The sequence below is a fragment of the Carassius auratus genome, chromosome 30 (assembly GCF_003368295.1).
Source record: "Carassius auratus strain Wakin chromosome 30, ASM336829v1, whole genome shotgun sequence".
Lineage (NCBI taxonomy): Eukaryota > Metazoa > Chordata > Actinopteri > Cypriniformes > Cyprinidae > Carassius > Carassius auratus.
In genome coordinates, this window is record NC_039272.1 from 22,941,597 (window position 1) to 22,962,418 (window position 20,822).

Sequence of the window (20,822 nt, forward strand, 5' to 3'; positions counted from 1 at the left end):
AGATAAACAAAATAAACAAAAAACAACATTGTATACTGCACAGGAGAACGATAAAGGCTAAGCAGCGCAGACCGCAGAGAGCGACAGTTATTCATTTACACAACAACAACCACAATACCCTGCGCCGTAGCGCGCATGCGCCCAACCAGTGTCGACCCCAGCCATCTATTATGCTTCTTCGCAATAAAAGCTACCCGAAAATCTGCAAGGAAAACGCTACCGGAGCCGGTTGGAGTGAAAGTAATAAAGTACAACATGCATATTTACGTTTACCGCATTCCGATCGAAGTTTATATTCAGTTTAGGTGATGTATATTGGTATTTTGGGGGGGAAACACAGCTGAATGTGGCTAGCAGGATCTCCTCTTGACAGAGTGGAGCTGATGAGCGGCGCTTTGCAACAACAATGTAACAAAACCTTCTTTCACGCGCAGCAGTTTCGATCCGTGAACGCAGAGCTTGCTGTAAATGTTTGCACTGTTTTTCTCTCGTTCTATTAAGCGGATGAACCGAGCTGGAGGATGCATTGTGGGATGATTTCAAATTAGCCCGCTGAGTAGCTAGCTGACTGAACGGCATGCACACACAATGGTTGTGTTAGAGACATGGTGGGGCTCGATCCTCGGCATTCCTCACTCGATGCCCTGTCTCTCCCGTGCCCGCCATCTTTTCAAGAACTTATACACACGCCTGATGCAGTTACTTTAACGCGCGATTGCAAATGCGTTTCCAGTCAGATTTACAGTTCGAAAGCTCCGTTTAAGGGCGCGCAGGGGCGCAATTTGCTAGCTGATGTTTTGGTTTAATTCCGACTAAACCTGCAATTATTCATGGCCTCTCATAGGCAAGCGAAATTTAGTTCGCTTCGTTGGTTTTTAAAACTATTGAAAGTAACGTTAGTTCGAATGAAACGCACAAGTGTGCAGAAATGTTCAGCTTTTTCCTTTTTTTTCATTCATTTGTGTGAACCCCCCGATATTATAGTTTAGACTTGTAACTAAATTAAGTTACTGGTGAAGATGCATTTAGCTGGAAAATGTACAATAAATAACCTTAAAATTATTTTCGTTGTGTGAGTGATTATAAATAATAATGAACACAACTACTGTTTTAACAACATGCACGTGAACTTCCACCATGATAGAGGTCTCGTTTTAAATTATATTACAATGTATATTATAGCAATACATTTGCAAAATAATTAAGCAGTATAATGTGTGGCTTTGTAAATTTATATGATTCTGAATTTACATTTTGATTGATGCTGCATGTGTGTGTGTGTATAGACATACACTCTCATACATATCTATATATTTTTCACGTATATTTAATAAGTTATTTCTCTACGTTTATTGGCAGCGTGCGGACACCCAGGTCCTGAGATGGGATGTGTGTGTCGAGGTGGGACTAAGGAGCAGCAAGAGGATCATTGTAACTGAGCTAAGAGACGTACAGACGTCATTCAAGCAACTTCTTCCCCTAAACTGAGCAGAATGTCTGTAGTCACATCCCCTGCCCAGGTGCCTCCACCTATTGTGAACCCTCCCCCTCCTGAGGTCACGAACCCTGGTAAGCCTGGCCGAAAAACCAACCAGCTACAATACATGCAGAATGTGGTTGTGAAGACTCTATGGAAGCATCAGTTTGCGTGGCCCTTTTACACACCTGTGGATGCCATCAAATTGAATCTGCCAGTGAGTAAATTGTTTCTGGCTTCATTTCATAAATACACACTTCAGAAATTACATGACATAAATATACACTATAAGTTTGGAATACATTTTTTTTTTTTTATGAAGACAAAGTCTGCATGTATTTGATACAATACAGTGAAACAGTAATACCGTGAAATTATTTCGATTTGAACGAATTTTTTTCTTTTAAAATGTATTTTAAAATTTAATGTATTCCTGTTACGGCCAAGCAGAACTTTCAGCTGCCTTCACACCAGTCTACAGTGTCACATGATCATTCAGAAATAATTCTAAGATGTTGATTTGATGCTCAAGAAACATTATTACATATTATTATTACCTATATAATTTTTTTTTTTTTTTTGGAAACCGCAATACACTAACATAAAAAAATTGGGGGTAATATATATATTTTTTAAATCAGTATTTTTTTTTTCAGCAAGGACACATTAAGTGGGCTAAAGTGAGAGTTCATGCATTTATAATGCTACAAAATATTTATTTTCCAAATAAATGCTGTTATTTTGGACCTTCTTCACATTAAATAATCCTGAAAAAAATGCATCACAGTTTCCACAAAATGATCAGCTTTGTCACCACGGGAATAAATTACATTTTAAAATAGAAAACAGTTATTTTAAGTTGTAATAATATTTCACAATGTTGTTGTTTTTGACTTGAAGGTGTCATGTCATTTCTGTGCCTCTAGTGTTACCAAATGGAATTGCAAAAATATTGACTGTTTTTAAAGGGTCCCGTCTGCTATTGGTTGGGCTGCAAATTGAGTCAGTTTTTTTTTGAGTCAGAACATTTTTATTGTTGTTGTATTGGGATTTTCAAAATAATAATAATTTTAATGTGTACAGTGTTATTTCTGGGAAATCAAATATAAATGACATGCTAATAGATTTAGTATTTGAACATCTAAAAAAATGTATAGATCGCCCATAAATGTTTGTTTTCTTCCAATCAGTGCATAACAGCCTGTCTATTTTATTATCTTTGTCATACAGGACTACCATAAAATTATCAAGAATCCAATGGACATGGGAACCATAAAGAAGCGACTTGAGAATAACTACTATTGGACTGCTGGAGAATGCATGCAGGATTTTAACACTATGTTCACAAACTGTTATATCTATAACAAGGTAGATTTAAGTTCTTAATATTTACTCTTTTATTATTATTATTATTATTTTTACCAGGTGTTTTATAATGTGTGATTTAAATGAAATTCCCTTGAAATATTGTCCTAGCCCACAGATGACATTGTCCTCATGGCTCAAGCCTTGGAAAAGGTTTTCCTCCAAAAAGTAGCTCAGATGCCCCAGGAGGAGGTGGAACTTTTACCCCCACCACCGAAGGGTAAAGCACGGAAACCTGGAGCACCCCCTGCTTCAGGTAACTGACTGGATGTCACCATTAATAAACCTTTGGAGTTCCCAGTGAAGAAGAGCTTCCAGCTGACCTTGTCATTATCACATCCAAACAGAAATCCAACAATCAATAGCACTGACTACTGGCTCCCCATCCTCGTCATGTCCGAGCTCCCCTCCTCAGCCGGCTCCGACTCCTGTAATAGCTGCGACTCCAGTCTCGACCATCACCTCCAATGTCCAAGCTGTTCCCCCTGCCGCGTCCATGATCCCAACTGCACAGCCAGTTGTCAAAGTAAGACCAGCTCAAACTACGTGGAAGCTGCAGGTCTTTGTTTATTTGCTCTGTCTTTATTTTGCAGAGTACATTTTGAGGTCATCTGTTGCCAAGAGGGGTAACAATTAAAAAAAAAAAATATTTATCTATGAATTATAAGACATTACCGTATTAATATCTATCTATCTATCTATACAACATTTTTGTTTAGATTACACAAACAGAGATTTTTTATAAATATAACACAGTTTTGCATTATTATAGCAACTGACTATTTTTATTTATTAAATATTTATGTAATTGTTTTTTATATATATTTCTTCTTTTCCTTCTATTTTTAGCTTTATTTTTAGCAGCTAGGCTTTAATGAATTTAGAGAATTTAGATGCAACTTCTTTGAGAGGTCTTTAGTTTTATGACAGCATGCTGTGCTTTAGTGTGTTAACAGTCTAAAAGCAGCTGTTAGACTGTCAGCACACTGAAACCTCTTATGAATCTCCAAATTCATCTCCTAAAGCACCATGTTTCAGCCAGATTCACTTCCTTCAGAATACATTTCACATCACCTACTATGAGCAATGTTCCCATAATTATGCATTGAGAGTAATGTGATAGTTTGTGCAAATAAAATTATTTGTAGGCTGTTTTTTTTTTTCTGTCGTTCTCTAAAAAACATGTTTGATGGGTGACCAATTTGACCCTAAACCAGACCAATTATAAAAGGCTTCCTTAAGTGTACCCCACTGATCATCTGTTTATTTTTTCATTGTGGTCTGACACACATGCCGATATAATTTTTCTCAGAAGAAAGGGGTGAAGCGGAAAGCAGACACTACCACACCCACAACCTGCGCGATCACTGCCAGCAGAAGTGAGTCGCCCACTGCGATGTTGGAGTCCAAACATAGTAAAGTCATTTCCAGACGAGAGAGCACTGGTCGACCCATTAAACCTCCCAAAAAGGACCTGGAGGATGGGGATGTCCAACAACAAGGCAACAAGAAAAACAAGCTCAATGATCATCTCAAATACTGTGACACTATCCTTAAAGAGATGCTTTCCAAGAAGCATGCGGCCTACGCCTGGCCCTTCTACAAGCCTGTAGATGCAGAAGCCCTCGAGCTGCATGATTATCACGAAATCATCAAGCAACCAATGGACCTCAGCACTGTCAAAGTATGGCACACAATTTCACCTTGTCAAGACAGTTGGTATTTGAGTATATAATAGTAAATGTTCATATGAATCTAATATATTTATTTACATAAGCTTTATAACACACAAAAAAGAAAATAATATACTATATATATTAAATATTCAAAATGCCTACATATATAAAACTTCAACACTATATTATGATAAAAACATTATAAATTTTTTATATATAAACTAGTAGTATTACATTTCTAGTGATATAGTGATTATATTTATATAAAGAACTTTTCTGTGAATTACTATTTTTGCACACAGTAGTTTATATTATTTTAACTATAACATTAATAAATGTATAATTTTATAAAAATATTCTAAAAATGAGTAACAAATTTGTTTAAACAAATAATTGTATTTATATAAATAAACTTTCTAAATAAATTATTTAATTTATATAAGTCAGTTATTTCTATCTTTTGCTGTAGTGTATCAGTAGGAAATATAGGTTTACACTTCCAAACATAATTTTTGCCATTAATTATAATAATCCAGTGAGATTTTTGTTTGCACAAGGAATCTGACAGCGGCCAGTGCCACACACAGAGATCTGATCTCAGCATCATCACCAGTCAGTCTGGAATAACATGAAGAAACAGGTGAAACTGAGACAGACTCAATCCAGAAGAACTGTGGCAATGTCTCTGAGACACTTCAAAGAAGCCTTCAAAGCTACAATTCCAAGTTCTAGGCATTTGCTTGTTCTGTTTCTTCATGTTATTCCAGACTGACTTGACGATAATTGCACAGTACTGCGTGTTTCTGTGTGTATATATGCTGAATTCAGGTAAATTGGGGCACTTGAATTGAAAGGACTGAGAAAAAAAATTCCCCTTAATTCACCATATAAATATATATGTGTGTGTGTGTGTGTATGTTTATTTATTTTTACCTTATTATAGCTAAACTGTGTCTCATAGAATGTCTTTTTTTTTTTTTTTTTTTTCAGAAAAAGATGGACAGTCGAGAATACCAAGACGGCCAAAGTTTCGCAGCAGATATTCGGTTAATGTTCTCAAATTGTTACAAATACAACCCACCCGATCACGAGGTCGTTGCCATGGCAAGAAAACTCCAGGTGCAATGCTTGACAATGAGCCATTGTGCCTTATCATGAGCTTTCAGATCTCACCAATCTTATCTGTCCATGTCCTGCAGGATGTGTTTGAGATGAAATTCGCCAAGATGCCCGATGAACCCGCAGAGCCGTCCTCGCCCAGTGCGGTATCAGCCACGGCGGTGGTGAGCAAGAGCACCGGCAGCAGCGAGAGCAGCGCCGACTCTTCCAGTTCCAGCTCCGACTCGGAGGAGGAACGGGCCACTCGGCTGGCTGAGCTGCAGGAACAGGTGAGTGACAAACAGGTGGGTGTCACCACTTGAGGACCAAGATCCAAACCAAGGGTGGAGAGACAGGCAGAGGCCACATCCGCACCCCCTCACATTCACCACCACCACCACCTCCTCAGTCTGACTGCTTGTGTCAGAGTCATTTGGACTTTTTTTTATTTTTCCTTAATGTCTCTTGTTTTTGTAATGTTTTGGAAATGAGTGCCCATTTTCACCCTGGACTGAACGTTTAACCCTCTACCGCCTCTGCAGTTTGTGTTGGCATCTTGGTATACATTGGCCTGCATGCTGTCAAACTTCAGATGACAATTTTTAATCTCTCAGTATCAAACGTATTGGTGTCTATTGTAGTAACTCTGCTCTCATCTTGACAGTCTGTTGTTAAAATACATTTCTGAGAATGACTATTTTGTCCGTTGATTTCACTTTGGCTTTTTTACCAGCAATTCGCTGTGGAGCACCCCAATGGTAACAGGGCGGGGACAAAAAACGGGTGTGCCAAACATTTTCAGGTGAATGATATTTTTACTTCCCGGTCCCCAACCCCACTAACTCCTTCATTTTCGTAGCTGCTTCTTATGTGAGCGGTAGAGGGTTAAGGTGGTGCTTTATGGGGTGTATTTGAGCTGGGCATCTCCCTCAAGTGAGCTTGCTTTGTCACTCAGCTAGTCTTTCGGCTCTGTTTCCCTCTTCTGCTCTGTGAATGACATTGATTGGCATGTATGACAGTGAGAATCCAAATCTTTGCCGGGACATGGTCTCCAGTGCTTCCAAATGATTATGGTTTTTCAGTCTGTAAATGAGGTTAAATGTTGCAATGAAATAGATTAAAAGTAGAATGGATTTTTTTTTACAAAATAAGACAGAGACCTGATTCTGTTCATTGGTTGTTTATTGGATAGAGGCTGATTTGAATGTGAGCTTGCAGCTAATTGTAAGAAAGTTGATGAAGTGATAGGAGAGGTCACTAGAAAGAAGTCTGAAACATGCACAGATGAATCATTCAGATCAATAGTTTGCATTTGGAAATAATGGTGAATGAGGGCTGGGTGATATGGCCAAAAATATTATCACAAGATTTTTCCCCCATATCATATGAAATCGATATTTATCACAGTATTTAGGAAATGCTTTCCACATGTTTTCTATTCATTCATGAGAATGAATATATTAATAACTTCTTTGCTTACAAATAAATTTAGTGCCCCATTAAATACATGTTATTTTCCCCTGAATTCCGTTTTAAGTAAAAAAAAAAAAAGAAAGAAAATCCAGGGTTCTGTGTTTTATGATTTAATGCAGATTTATAATCAAAAATGGTGACTTCATGAAATGAAGTAGTAAAACTTAAAAATGTAATCAAATTAAAATGAACAATTTACAATAAAACGTAAAAAAAACAATTTGTCAAATAAGATGCTGCACAACGTAACTCTATAGATTGACGAAAAATTTATTTGTATGAAATATTCTGAAATATTTTGAAAAGTACATTTTAGTATATAAAAATATGTCTCTGTCATAAATTCTTCAAGTTGAACCAAATTTTTATTTGTCTGACAGATCTTTTAAATGTATGTGTTTGACAGGTTTTTTTTTTTTTTTTTTACAGTAAAAAGTTTGTGAAGTGACTCTCAGAACAGCTCTGGAAAATACATATATGCGTTCATGTCCTCATAATTTGGGATGATTTATAAGCCACATACGCTTTCATTTCATTTAGTTTAAACTCCTTACATGTGGGTTTTTTCAGAAACACCGTACTACTAAATGGAGAACGATACCGTATTTGTAGAATTGTTTGATTAATGTGCTGGAACTTTAAAGTACTTACACATTTTTATGACTATTTTGTTGCAAAGAATTCAGAAGCTAATAGAATTATGCGAGGCTTGGTGAATGTTTCAAAATAAGAGTCCTCTTTTCTGGGGAGAGTATTTCCATGAAAATGAGAGATCTGTAGGTGACAAATGTCATTCATTATCCTTTAAACTCTTCCCTTCATCACCAGTCCCGTCATCTGTCCCCGCACAGCCAAGATCCTAGTCTTTTACGTTAGCATCGATGCAGCATGCCCCATCCCCCTGCTTGCTAACCATTCCCTCCACCTTCCTCCTCAGCTGAAGGCTGTTCATGAACAGCTAGCCGCTCTGTCACAGGGTCCTGTGAGCAAACCAAAGAAAAAGAAAGAGAAGAAAGAAAAGGAGAAAAAGAAAAAAGACAAAGAGAAGGACAAAGACAAAACCAAGGTGAAGGTGGAAGATGACAAAAAGGCCAAGTCCTCACAACCGAATAAGCAAACTCCGCAGAAGAAGACCTCTGCGCGGAAACCCAACAGCACATCCACCACGAGGTTAGCTTGTTTTCTACAGCTGGGATGTTTATAACTAACTGTATGATAAATTTGTGATCCCATTTGTGGTTATGGATTTGGTGTGATATCTTAAAAGAATGGCAACAGATATTGTATATAATGCTTATGTATCTATGTGTTATGATACCAAGTAATTAGCCATTCATTGTAGTATCAGGCTATATTATACATTCTGAATTTTATTATAGAGGTTTTAGGCAATGGGATGTGCAGAAATTCATTTTAATTTAAATTAATATTTATTCAGGATCCCTCTAAAATATCTGAAAACTATGGAAGACTGTTTCCACCTCAGACTAAAACTTGTTGTAATTTCTCATAATTGGACTTAACTCTACCAATCAGGGTTTTTTTTTTTTTTTTTTTTTTTTTTTTTTTGAGGGAAGTTTCTTTTTGATTATGCAAGGCTGCATTTATTTGATCAAAAATACAGTAAAAACGTGAATATTTTGAAATACTATTGTAATAAATAACTCTTATATTTTAAAAGGAAATTAATTCCCGTGGTGGCAAAGCTACATTTTCATTACTTCAGTCTTCACATGATCCTCCACAAATCATTAGAATATACTGATTTCCTGTTTAAAAAAACAAAAACAAAAACATTTCTGATCATTTTCCATGTTGAAGACAGTTGTGATCTTAATATTGGCAAGTGGAAACTAGTTTTCTCAACATTATTTAATGAATAGAAAGTAAAAAAGAATAGCATTTATTTGAAATGGATATGTTTTATAACTTTGTAAATGTATTTAATTTTACTTTTGGTCAGTTTAATGCACCTTTACTATATAAAAATAACTTCTTTCTTACAAAAAACTATATATAAATCTGACAGATTCAAAAAATTTGAACGGTAGTGTATATCTCACACAATTGTGGCCATCTTTCATTATTGCTGAATTATTTCTCTGTGACATTATTTCTTAATTAAGTTTATCTCGTTCTGCTGAAAAAAATAAATAAATAAATACTTGCCAGTATGCCAAGCAGGCATAATTATAAACCGAAAATATCAGCTGATTATTTGGCCTGCCTTGTGTATGTGGATCAATACCAGTTTTTAAGTTATAATATTGAAATATGACATAAGTCAAAGCAATGCAATAACACACAATGTACCATTTATTGGTAGTAGTAGTAATGTAAGCTAACGGTTATCTCAATCCCAACATTCCAGTTCAGTTTTATGCATAGAGTTAAGGTCACAAAGCCTTTGTGCAAACTACACCTCCAATTCACAGGCAACAGAAAAAGGGGGGCAAACCTGGCTCTGCAAACTACGAGTCTGATGAGGAGGAGTCTCTTCCCATGTCTTATGATGAGAAACGGCAGCTCAGCCTGGATATCAACCGTCTGCCGGGTGAAAAACTGGGCCGCGTGGTCCACATCATCCAGTCGCGTGAGCCCTCGCTGCGAGACTCCAACCCAGACGAGATCGAGATTGACTTTGAAACGCTCAAGCCTTCCACGTTGCGTGAGCTCGAACGATACGTCAAGTCGTGTTTACAGAAAAAGCAACGCAAACCTTTACGTGAGTGCCTTTCTTTTCCTTCTCTGCAGATGTTGTGGTAATGCTAGTCTAGGCTTATTTCAGTATTTTATAGACGAGCAACTCCCTTTTCTTGCCTGGTCCGTCTGCTCTAAAAGCTGAAATGGGCTGTGCTGTTTCCTCCTTTGAGCTGGGAGCACTCACCTTCTCCAGTGTGTGTTGCATGACTTTTGGTGGATTATCTTTTTTGTGCTTTCCCTGGTATTAATACCTTCAAGTGAAGATTCAAGGGGTTTAAAGAGTACATCAGTATAAAATAGAGAACATTTGATTAGACTATGAATTTCCAAATTGTACAGTGTACATGTAATTAATGTGCACTCTACGCTATTCATACTTCATGAAGGAATATTCTGGGTTCATTACGAGTTGAGCTCAATCGAAAGCATTTTTGGCCTAATTTTGATTACCACAAAAAGCAATTTCCACTTGTCCCTCCTTTTCCAAAAAATAAAAATTCCATTAGAGGGTCAGTGTTAAATACACATTGTTGTTTCAGTGGCGTGCAACAGTGCCCGTACACCTTGGTTCCAGGTGAACCACATTACACAAGTTGATGTGAAAAGTATTTGTAAATCAGACAAAAATAAGAGAAGAACTACAGGTTACCCTTGATTTTAAGGTGTAGTGTTATTATACAATTAAGTACTGCGTTATATTAATTAACCACATGTACTAAGACCAGTATAAACCCGTTTCGGTCTCATGTTCGGTCAAACAGTGATGCGGAGCCTATCTGGTGGCAGAAAATCACATTTTATAGTAGTAGTGTATGGAAGCCATTGAATAAGAATAAAAGAAGGTAGTTTTGAATTTATATTTCAAAATTCTGCCTTTCCCCCCACATCATTATGTCTCACAATTCTGAGAAGAAAAATCAACTTGTCATTCTCTCGGCTCAGAATAATGAGTTCATATCCCACACTTCTGGCTTTTTCCCTCAGTATTGACAAACTCGCAATTGTTGAGTTAACTCGAGTTATAAAGTTCGAAATAGGACATACAGCGTGGAACATTATTTATATGATCCCCACTTACAAAGAAATTAAGGGTCTGTAATTTTTATGGTAGGTTTACGATACATATTGAATTAAACCCAAATTTTGAAAAAAAATTGACATTCTACCTATTTTTTTTCAATTCCTGTAAACATCACAGCACGACATCTGACAGGTTTTCACCTCTAATGGGTGAAGATTACTTTGCAGAATCATGGGTAATTTAGTTTTTCACCAAGAATTACAACGTTAAATATTATTACTAAAAAATAACAAGTTGAAATAATTCTATATGCCATCCTAATAATTCTCTATAGTTCTTTTTAAAGGTTTATCGATTATCGATAAAAATTGGTTCCTCAATGGGGGAAAATGTAGATGTAAACAATGTGTTAGCATGGTTTTAGTGTGAAGAAATGGCTTACTAGCCTTTTCCTGTTTTTAAGTTAAATTAAATTTCAAAAGTTACAACTAATTAAATTAGTTATATTTAATTTATTAAACAATGATAATAATAGTCCTCAAATAAACTTGAAAAATTATGAGCACTTTCAACTTATTCTGTTAACATTTTTGTATTATTTATTTCATTGTTTCATAATATAATCCCATTTATTTTAAATCCTGCAAAAAATGTCCCCGTTCTGTTCCTTTGTTGGTGCCTAAATGGACCTTTGATTTTTGAGGGATGAGGCTAAATAGTTTTTTTATGGTAAAAAACAAATGCTGCCATTTAGGCTCAACTTGCACTGAACCCGATAGATTCCTTTAACATAAATTTGTCATCATGGAGTTAAAAACCAGTGTAGTATAGTGCTTTTTGCTGCTTGTTGCCACGGCGGTGGGCTACGAGGGCAACCCGTTTCTCACCGGTCACCGCTGTGTGTCTCCTGCAGCGGGCACTGGGAAAAAGAGTGCCAAGTCTAAAGAGGAACTGGTACAGGAAAAGAAGAAAGAGTTAGAAAAGAGGCTACAGGACGTGAGCGGACAACTGAACAACAACAAGAAACCACCTAAAAAAGGTACCTGTGTGGTAATGTGCAGATGTGAGCAGACAGGTGACCAAACTGGGTTAGCTAGATCTAGGCGGTAGGATAAGAAAGCAGAGATAAGGATAGGCTTTTTGCTTCACTAATCTGACTAACTTGATCGAAGGGGCTTTGTCAGAGCTTCATATGTAATGCTACTCACACAATGGAAAGGGTTTACAGGGCTCAACAACAAGGATGGACCGCTGGCCTCAGTTTTGGACTAATTGATGGGACTCTCTCTTGCCCTGTTTCTTCTTTAAAAATTTGCTTGCAAATTCTGTTTGTCAACTTTAACATGTTAACTAGATTAAAGGGTTAGTTCACCCAAAAAAGAAAATTATGCTGCGTTTTACTCACCCCCGAGGTGTAAATGACTTTCTTCTTTCAGACGAATCCAGTTGGATTTCTTTAAAAAATTGTCTTTGATCTTTCAAGCTGTTTCATGGCACTCAACAGGTGTTGCATTCCTTCTGTCTAAAAGACCTGAAATAAAAAGCGCTCTTCTATAAAAAAAAAAAAAAGTGTCTCTAACAGCTCTAGGAGGTGAACACAGGCCTCCTGTAGCAAATCGATGCGTTTTTGTAAGAAAAATATCCGTATTCAAAATGTAATAATCACTTTAATCTAGCTTGCACTCACAGTTAACGAAGTTGTTCCGGTGGAGTTACGTATGAGGTCAGCGCTGTGTATGCATCTCTCAGAAGTGACGCACGCGGAAACGCAGCAGAGATCAAAACAAAACAAATGTCACTAATTAGAAGTACAAAGCAAGGATTTGTGTTGGAGAATATTGGAGGATTTTGATATAAGCCTATAGGAGACTGATTTTCCTTTGCTAAAGTAAGGAAGTTTTGCTTTGTTTGCTCCTGTAAACAAACGTTGGTTTTCACGAGATTCACCGATGCATGCGCAACGCTGACCTCATGTGTCATCCTGCTGGAACTGCTTCCCTGTACAACTAACTGTTGGCGCAAGCTACATTAAAGTTGTTATAATGTTTGGAATATGGACATTTTTCTTAGATATTTTCTTCGATAGAGGAGGCCTTGGTTCACCCCCCGGAGCTGTGTGAGACTTTTTTTTTTTTTTTTACATAGAAGGGCGCTTTTTATTTCACGTCTCTTGGACTGATGAACTGCAACAGCTACTGACTGCTGACTGAAAGAAAAAATTTATATACACATAGGATGTTTCGGGGGTGAGTAAAATGCAGCCTAATTTAAATTTTTAGGTGAACTAACACAAATTATAAGATTTTTTTGATAAAAACTGAGAGCTCTCTGACCCTGCATAGACAACGCAAGTGCAATGTTCCCAGACCCAGAAACGTAGCAAGGACATCGTAAAACAACCCATGTGACATCAGTGGCTCAACTATACGCGAATACATTTCAGCATTGTTTACATTCAAGAAAAAAACATGCACATGCTGAATGTAAACAACACTGATTACATTCTGTAGAAAGCGCGCATATGTATCATGGTACTCTCAAAAATGAAGAAGAATTGTTCAGGGCTCAAAAAGTATTCTCGTATCTTCACGAAAATTGAAGTTGAGCCACTGATGTCACATGGACTGTTTTATGTCCTTGCTACGTTTCTGAGACTGGGAAGATTTCAGTTGCGTTGCTGTCTATGCAGGGTCAGAGGGATGTCAGATTTCAGCAAATATTTCTTAATTTGTGTTTGGAACAACATGAGGGTGAATAATTAATGAAAGAATTTTCATTTTGGGATGAACTATCATTTTAACTGCTCATCAAAATATTCTGTTAAGAAAAAAAAGTAGTTTTCTATGGGAATATTAAGCAGCTCAGCTGTTTTCAGAATTGATAATAAACAGAATTAGGGCCGGGACTTTAATGCGTTAATTGAGATTAATTAATTACACAAAAAATAACGCGTTAATTAAGATTAATTAATTACAGAAAAAAAATTCCCGCATTTTTAATAACTTATTTTTAAGACCGATTATACTGGAGCACCAACTAGCATTCGCATATCTCCGCAGCACATCGAGCCTCAAGTATCACCTCAACGCAAAACATATAGCAGCTAGCGTGGACTATGTATTATTTTGTTGGTGCAACAGTTTATGTTGAACTCTTTATTGTTTTGGCCAAGGTTATTGAGAGTATATTATGGCCTCTGAAGCAACAGAGAGATGTTTTCTAATAGTCAGTGTTTCCAATGTTCTGAATGTAATTGACAGTATTGTGTTTTACTTAAAAAACACTTCACAGAAAGTTCCAGCACCTATAAGCTTCCTGAATTTCTGAAATGTACTATTTCTAAATTGTTTCTAAATATGCTATTGCCTACGCTTAATGGCAAAAATTGCACTGGTCTGCTAGACTTGGTTGAACAAAAATAAACAATATTTTGTTGCTTAAGCTTATGTATTCAGTCATTATTCAATGGTATACTATAAATCCATGTGAAAAAAATTACTTCTTACTGTTCTAAAGGTCAAATATTTATATGCGATTAAAATGTGATTAATTTCGATTAATTAATTACAAAGCCTCTAATTAATTAGATAATTTTTTTTAATCGAGTCCCGGCCCTAATCAGAATGTTTCTTAAGCACCAAATCATCATATTCCAATGATTTCTGAAGGATCATGTTACACTGAAGACTAAAGTGATGACTGCTGAAAATTCAGCTTTGCCATCACAGAAATAAAATATATTTTAGAATGTTAAAATAGACCTTTTAAAATTGCAGTAATATTTCTTGATATTACTGTTTTTACCATATTTTTGGATCACATAAATGCAGCCTTGGTGAGCACTGGAGACTTATTTCATAAAGATTAAAAAAAAAAAAAAAAACTTTCTGACCATACATTTTGTAACAGTAGTGTATTTTGTAGATGTATTTTGTACTTCTTAAATAAAAAATTGAAATTAAAAATTCAAAGTTCTATATGTAAATATTATATTATTATTTTTATATATTCATTTTAATAATGTCAAGTTTTTTTTTGTGTAGGGGCCAGTAAAAAGTATTTGACAAGAATTATATATCTGAACTACTGGTAGAAAATAAAAACCTTGCTGTTGAGCCCTGCTTTGGACAATTCATCTGATTTGGTTAAAACTGCTAGAGAGGCTAATAACTGATAAAAGTGGTTATGTATGTGCTGTAACTAACTGACTTCACTTGATATCAGCTGCTTTGGTGGGCACGTAATATATTCTGTCCTTTCGACATCAGTTCTTTGCTTTCTTTGTGCATGTCTCTGCTTTATCGTAATACACAGGTGTGGGTAGAGCCCTTTAATGTAACAATATAGGGACAAAGGTCTCAACGGAAATGATTTGCATAAAATATGTTCATTCAGTGTTTGTTTTCCTCATACATATTGAGCCTTGCGATCTCTTCCCTGTTCCCAGCAGAGAAGGCGGGGTCAGCTCAGGGGGGCGGGCCATCTCGGCTGAGTGGCAGCAGCAGTTCTTCAGATTCGGGCAGCTCCAGCTCCAGTGGCTCCAGCTCCGAGAGCAGTGACTCAGACTGAACTCCAATCGGCGCGTCACATACTTCAACCTCCTCTATTTTCTAACCAGTAGTGTGTGTTGTCATGATAGTATCTGTCTGAAGGCCCATTTTATAAAGAACTAGACGCATTGCAGAAGGCAGAGGATATTTTAAAATAGTTTGTAGGATGCTCTTGGCTCAGACAAAGAGGAGAGTTGGAATAGTTCAAGTGATTTTAAGGTTCTCGCTGGCCCTCAAAGGGAAACGCCTGGTATCACCAGAGGAAAAAAAAGACAAAAAAAAAAAAAGATATTTTTTTGAAAATACGTCAATTGTGGAGGTGAAACGGTTGTCTGTATCCGTTGTTTGTTTATTTTTTTTTTCATCTTTTTTAGGTTGCTGCTCGTTAGATCCATATTGGAAACATGCATTACTTAAAAAAACTGACAAATGCCTGGCTGTATTTTACTGATCGAGTAGCTATACAAAGTCTGAAGGAACAAACAATGAATTATCGGCTCTCATTCTGGTGTGGTTCTGTCATGTTGGCATGACTTTTCAGCTCATTCCACATTTCTTTTACTGACTTTGATAATACTTGTCATTGTAACCATTTTTAAGAGTTTTTTTTTTATTTTTATTTTTTTTTATCCAGCAAGGCACAAAGTTATGTGTTTTTCAGCAGAAATGTTTCCAGTTGACCAGTTTAACTGTAAGAAATTTGGCTCAACATAACTCACTAGTATTCTAGACCACATCTGGAAACTCTTTATTGTCATTATTGAACCATTTTCAGAGGCTTCGCAATCATTTTTGGCTATTTCAACAGTGTAAATGTTCTTTTCCGGTGCTGTCAGCTCAGTATTTGATATAGAATTATGTCTAATTTTTTGTTTGTCCGTTTTTAATCTGTATCATACGCTCATTTGTTTGCTTTCAATTTGGACTGTCGTCTTTCTACTTTTTTACTATTAATTTGTAGGCTTTAATTTCCTACCCTCTATCTAATATGCCTCATCTTTACTAAGTCCACTCATAGAACAGTCAAAGTTGTGAATTAAGTTCAAATAAATATGAGATATATGGGATTATATTTTTCAAAAGTGATGGCAAAAATACATTCAGCCCATAAGGCTGCAGATTAAAATGAATCTGCCTCTGTGAAACTCCTCCATTGGAAAACCAAGTGAATACTACCGTATTTTCCGGACTATAAGTCACACTTTTTTTTCATAGTTTGGCTGGTCCTGCGACTTATAGTCAGGTGCGACTTATTTATCAAAATTAATTTGACACGAACCAAGAGAAATGAACTAAAACAAATGAACCAATAGAAAACATGACCGTCTCCAGCCGCAAGAGTGGGCTCTGTGCTGTGCTCAGTGTTCCTGTAGCCTACACTGAAAACATAGAGCGCCCTCTCGCGGCTGTAGACGGTAATGTTTTCTCTTGGTTCTAAATAAATGCGACTTATAGTGCAGTGCGACTTATATATGTTTTTTTCCCTCATCATGACGTATTTTTGGACTGATGCGACTTATACTCAGGTGCCACTTATAGTCCGAAAAATACGGTAGGTCTCTTGGACAAATAACTACTTAGAGAAGATCTCCTTTAAGGAAAGACAAAATTGGACCGTTCTCTTTGACAAGATTTCAAACAGCTATGCTAGATGTCGTTTCAGAAGGATGTGTGTTTGATAATGGTTCTTTTTAGTTGACAGTATTACAACTAATGTATGTTCTCAGTTTTAAAGGTGCTGTAAGTTTTTGACTCTACTAAAACATAAAATACCATTTGTTTGCAGATATTTATGAAAGTTAACTTGCTTGTTTATCTGAAAATAAAATGCTACAGTAAGTTATTCTCCTTTAGAAAATGTGTGTTCCGGGTCGGAATGTTGATCTTTGTTTTGGTTTGTGAAACACCCACTGCTAGTTTACCCAATTGTATTCATTGTATTAATTTCATTCATCTGAAGTGCGCTTGTTCCTGTTTGTGTTGTCAATCTGGCAACCTGCATGTGCTTGAAGTGTGAGGAAGGGGGGCCAAATAATAAAATAACAAAAACCCTCTCCAATATTTTGAATTTGGACTGCAATTCCTAATGTCAATCCTACATACAGCACCTTTAATAACTTTATTTTACTTTAGTTTTTCTCAAATGGCGTATCGAATGCTTTCAATGGTACCTAGGCACTTCTTGCTATGTATTCAGAATAGTTTGGAAATGGACATATGTATTCAGAATAGTTTGGAAATGGACAATGACTGATAATCTTTATAAAAAAAATATGAATGTATTAGTTTTATTTTTTCTTCTTTTCATTTTCTACTTGTGGCTGCAGTAATGCCACTCATTCACTGGGTTTGTAGCTTTGGCAAGGTTTTATTTCATGCAACAGCCTTGAATTTAACTCTGAACCCCTCAAAATCATTGGATGTGCTCTTCTTGCCTTAAGTTTAATTGGCACATTAAAAATAAAGTCAGATTGGTCCGGTATAACTAATCAAAGTTGAAGACAATGTGTATATTTTATTATTATTTTTAATCATGAAAACACAAAAAAATCGTAATGTAAAGTGTTTTTATTGGTTTTCTTATATGTAGGATGCTTTTAATTATGGTTTGATTTTATTCATTATAGCACTGTATTGCATTACATGTTTCTTGTGACTATTACTTATCTTGTCTCAAAGATGATTTCTGTTACAGTTCCTCTTCATCAGTTCCTCCAGCAGAGCCCAGTAAATAAAACTGAGCTTCACGATGCAGACAGAGATATAAAGATACATAGGATATATAATTACAGATATAAATGTATATTCACTACTTATAAGTCAACTCTGTCTTGGGTCTAAGTATTTTGGTTCTTTTTTATGAGCGAGAGAGAACATTTGTGTATTGCATGCCAATTTACAGTATATTTCTTAAACTTTTTGAGCAGTTTATAACATGTAAATGTCATTCTTTAGAGTAAAATTTTAAAATTGGTAGTACTGCATATGTTAAGGTCAAGTTAAAGCAAGTTACAAGTATGTTTTGGCACAGACTTGCGTGGTAATATCTGATGTATAAGCTAATCTGAGATTTGGACATGAGACCCTCGTTTTTTCATAAATAAATCACAAAAACCCATAGGAGTGTCTTTTTACTATCTAGATATATTTATTTGAGTGCACTTAATTTTTCCATATACTTACTTTCTTTTTAGAAGACATTAAAAAGAATAAAATGAAAAAAATACTGTCTTGAGGAGTGTACTGCAGTCTAGTTGTCAAAATGTACCAACTTAAGTTTGTAAACCTCATTTAAATCTTGATTTAACAAACATTTATATTTTGGGAGGCTTCCAAGCTCCATAAAATGAACCATAAATACTTCATACTTAAAAGGTCTATTATTAGTGTGTTATTTAAATTGCTTTGTCATATAGAAATCATATATTAGAGCCGAGGACACCATTTTAAGTGAGGACTTAATTCACATTTCAAAATTATAGAGGTTTCTAAGTTAAAATCACACATGCGCAGTATCATCAGCTCCTCGGTTCTCGAATCGGACACATCTGACAGAAACAGTTCTTGACTCAAGAACGAGTCAATCTTTCGTTCATTATCTGGCTCAGCTGGTGTTCATCTTCAGTTCTCTCTTCACAGCAGTTCAGTCAGTGTACTGTTTGAGTAAATGAGTTACTCCGGAATATTGGTTTGTTTTAACTCGGACGGATTGTCAGCCACATTAAAAAAAAAAAAAAAGTCAAAAGCTTAAGTCATTTGTGGATTAATGCTTATTGGAGATGCGAACCGTTTCAAACGATTCAGTTCGATGAACTGGTTCAAAAAGTTCCGGTTACATCGAATGATTCGTTCGCGAACCGGATATCACAAACTGCTTTGTTTTGAACTCTCTCACAACAGATACGGAAGAGAAGACAATGCTGAATAAAGCCGTAGTTTTGCTATTTTTGGACCAACATTTATTTTCGATGCTTCAGAATATTCTAACTGCTCCTCTGATGACACATGGACTACTTTGAAGATGTTATTACCACCTTTCTGGACATGGACAGTAGACCGTAAATACGTTTTCAATGGAGGGACAGAAAGCTCTTGGACTTAATCCAAAATATATTGTCTTACGGGTTTGGAACGACATGAGGATGAGTTATTAATGACAATTTTCATTTTTCAATGAACTAACCCTTTAAGTAATAAAAAGGTTTCTTTTGCAACGGAAAAAAAAGTATTGTCCAATCATGTATCTACCAGAGATAACATACTATGAAAAGATTATATAGTTTGTTCAATTGTGGGATCCAATTATATAATGATGCTGTGTGTTCACTTTTAATATGGGTTAAAATTTTGATTTTTAATTGGTAAAATTGAGTTTTGGTGCTCGTTTGTCTGTAACTATAATAAACAGGTATTGTTCCTCCAACGATACTGCCTTTGCACTGTATAAATGTGAAATAAATACTGTATAATACATTATGAAACTCACGTGTAAACATGAGCACGCGACTGTCTGAGTAATAACATGTGGACAGATCACAGTTACTTTAAACTTGACCGTAACACTCAAATGTGTAGCGAGATAAAGGTCACAAAAATAATGCTGGGATCACATAACGGCACATATCCGGGACTGTCCAGTGCTGTCAGTGTCTTTGAGTCTTGTTTTGTCCCGTACCACCACTGACTGGTTGCCGTAGCGGCTGTACCGGGAGCTTTGGCTGCGGCTCAGGTAGTTGGTGGGAGGCGCCCTCTCCAGCTCCAGCTGCTGCTGCTGCCAGATCAGCAGCGAGGTGTCCTTGAAGCGCAGCCGCGCGAAGCCCTCCGACAGCGCCTTCTCGGCTAAAGGACCGCGCTCCGTCATTGCGAGGCACGCTGAAGGCCTGACAGACTGACTGATGGAGCTCTCGTGACGGTGGACATGCCAAACTTCGCCTCGGTTTTAATCATGTGGATAGAAAATGGTCTCGAGGCAGAAGGCTAGATGAAAGGAGAACACGGACTTCAAACGCTTGACTTCACCAGTTGCGCAAAAGCAAAGCGAGGCAGTGATGCCATTTCACCTCGGCGTTTTGCTCGCGATTTTGTAGCAATGAACGACCCGCTGATGGTTGAAATATCGAAATCAAGTAGTTTTATGAGAACCTGGTGTTCTGTTGTATTCGGATTTGATCAACCGTTCACGTTTTCCTCGTGTAGTGATTCGAAAAAAAACATCAGCTTCTTAAAATAACGCCAGGCGGCTGCCTGTGGCAACAACGTCCGCTTGAATGAGAGTCCGACTGCAACCACGAGACGTTTAATGGTTCCGAGTGCAAATTAATTTGCATAGTACCACTTTTTTTATATATATTATAGAAAAGCATTAATGTTAAAATATGCGTTTAACAAATTAGATTCCCAATATTTCAAATAATGAGTAAAAAAAGAAAAGAAAAAAAGTGCAGAATCATTTAGAAGAC

General features: G+C 36.4%; 2 protein-coding genes across 13 annotated transcripts; one reads left to right on the forward strand and one right to left on the reverse strand.

Moving 5' to 3' along the window:
- The first annotated feature begins 102 nt into the window (after positions 1–102).
- On the forward strand, positions 103–18,481 carry brd3b (bromodomain containing 3b). 12 transcript variants are annotated; one of them, XM_026212249.1, is made up of 13 exons: positions 103–248; positions 1,360–1,694; positions 2,708–2,845; positions 2,954–3,098; positions 3,190–3,368; positions 4,155–4,526; positions 5,509–5,637; positions 5,718–5,906; positions 6,350–6,418; positions 8,027–8,259; positions 9,525–9,814; positions 11,727–11,852; positions 15,261–18,481. In XM_026212249.1, the coding sequence occupies exons 2-13, from the start codon at positions 1,494–1,496 to the stop codon at positions 15,380–15,382; spliced, it is 2,193 nt and encodes a 730-aa protein (XP_026068034.1). In that variant the 5' UTR covers positions 103–248; positions 1,360–1,493; the 3' UTR covers positions 15,383–18,481. The 12 variants fall into 12 exon arrangements, with proteins under 12 accessions (XP_026068034.1, XP_026068037.1, XP_026068038.1 ...); XM_026212252.1 differs by having other exon boundaries at positions 15,264–18,481; XM_026212253.1 differs by having other exon boundaries at positions 4,158–4,526.
- Positions 18,482–19,442: 961 nt separating this feature from the next.
- Positions 19,443–20,693, reverse strand: brd3os (BRD3 opposite strand). Its single transcript, XM_026212266.1, has one exon. It carries the CDS (start codon positions 20,222–20,224, stop codon positions 19,970–19,972), a length of 255 nt encoding a protein of 84 aa, XP_026068051.1. The 5' UTR covers positions 20,225–20,693; the 3' UTR covers positions 19,443–19,969.
- Positions 20,694–20,822: the final 129 nt, after the last annotated feature.

Bases quoted from the DNA above. Each gene is read 5' to 3' on its own strand.
- brd3b (XM_026212249.1), top strand. From the start codon at position 1,494: ATGTCTGTAGTCACATCCCCTGCCCAGGTGCCTCCACCTATTGTGAAC. The intron at 1,695-2,707 runs GTGAGTAAATTG...TTTGTCATACAG, and splicing joins CCATCAAATTGAATCTGCCA to GACTACCATAAAATTATCAA. The intron at 3,099-3,189 runs GTAACTGACTGG...ACATCCAAACAG, and splicing joins TGGAGCACCCCCTGCTTCAG to AAATCCAACAATCAATAGCA.
- brd3os (XM_026212266.1), bottom strand. From the start codon at position 20,224: ATGACGGAGCGCGGTCCTTTAGCCGAGAAGGCGCTGTCGGAGGGCTTC.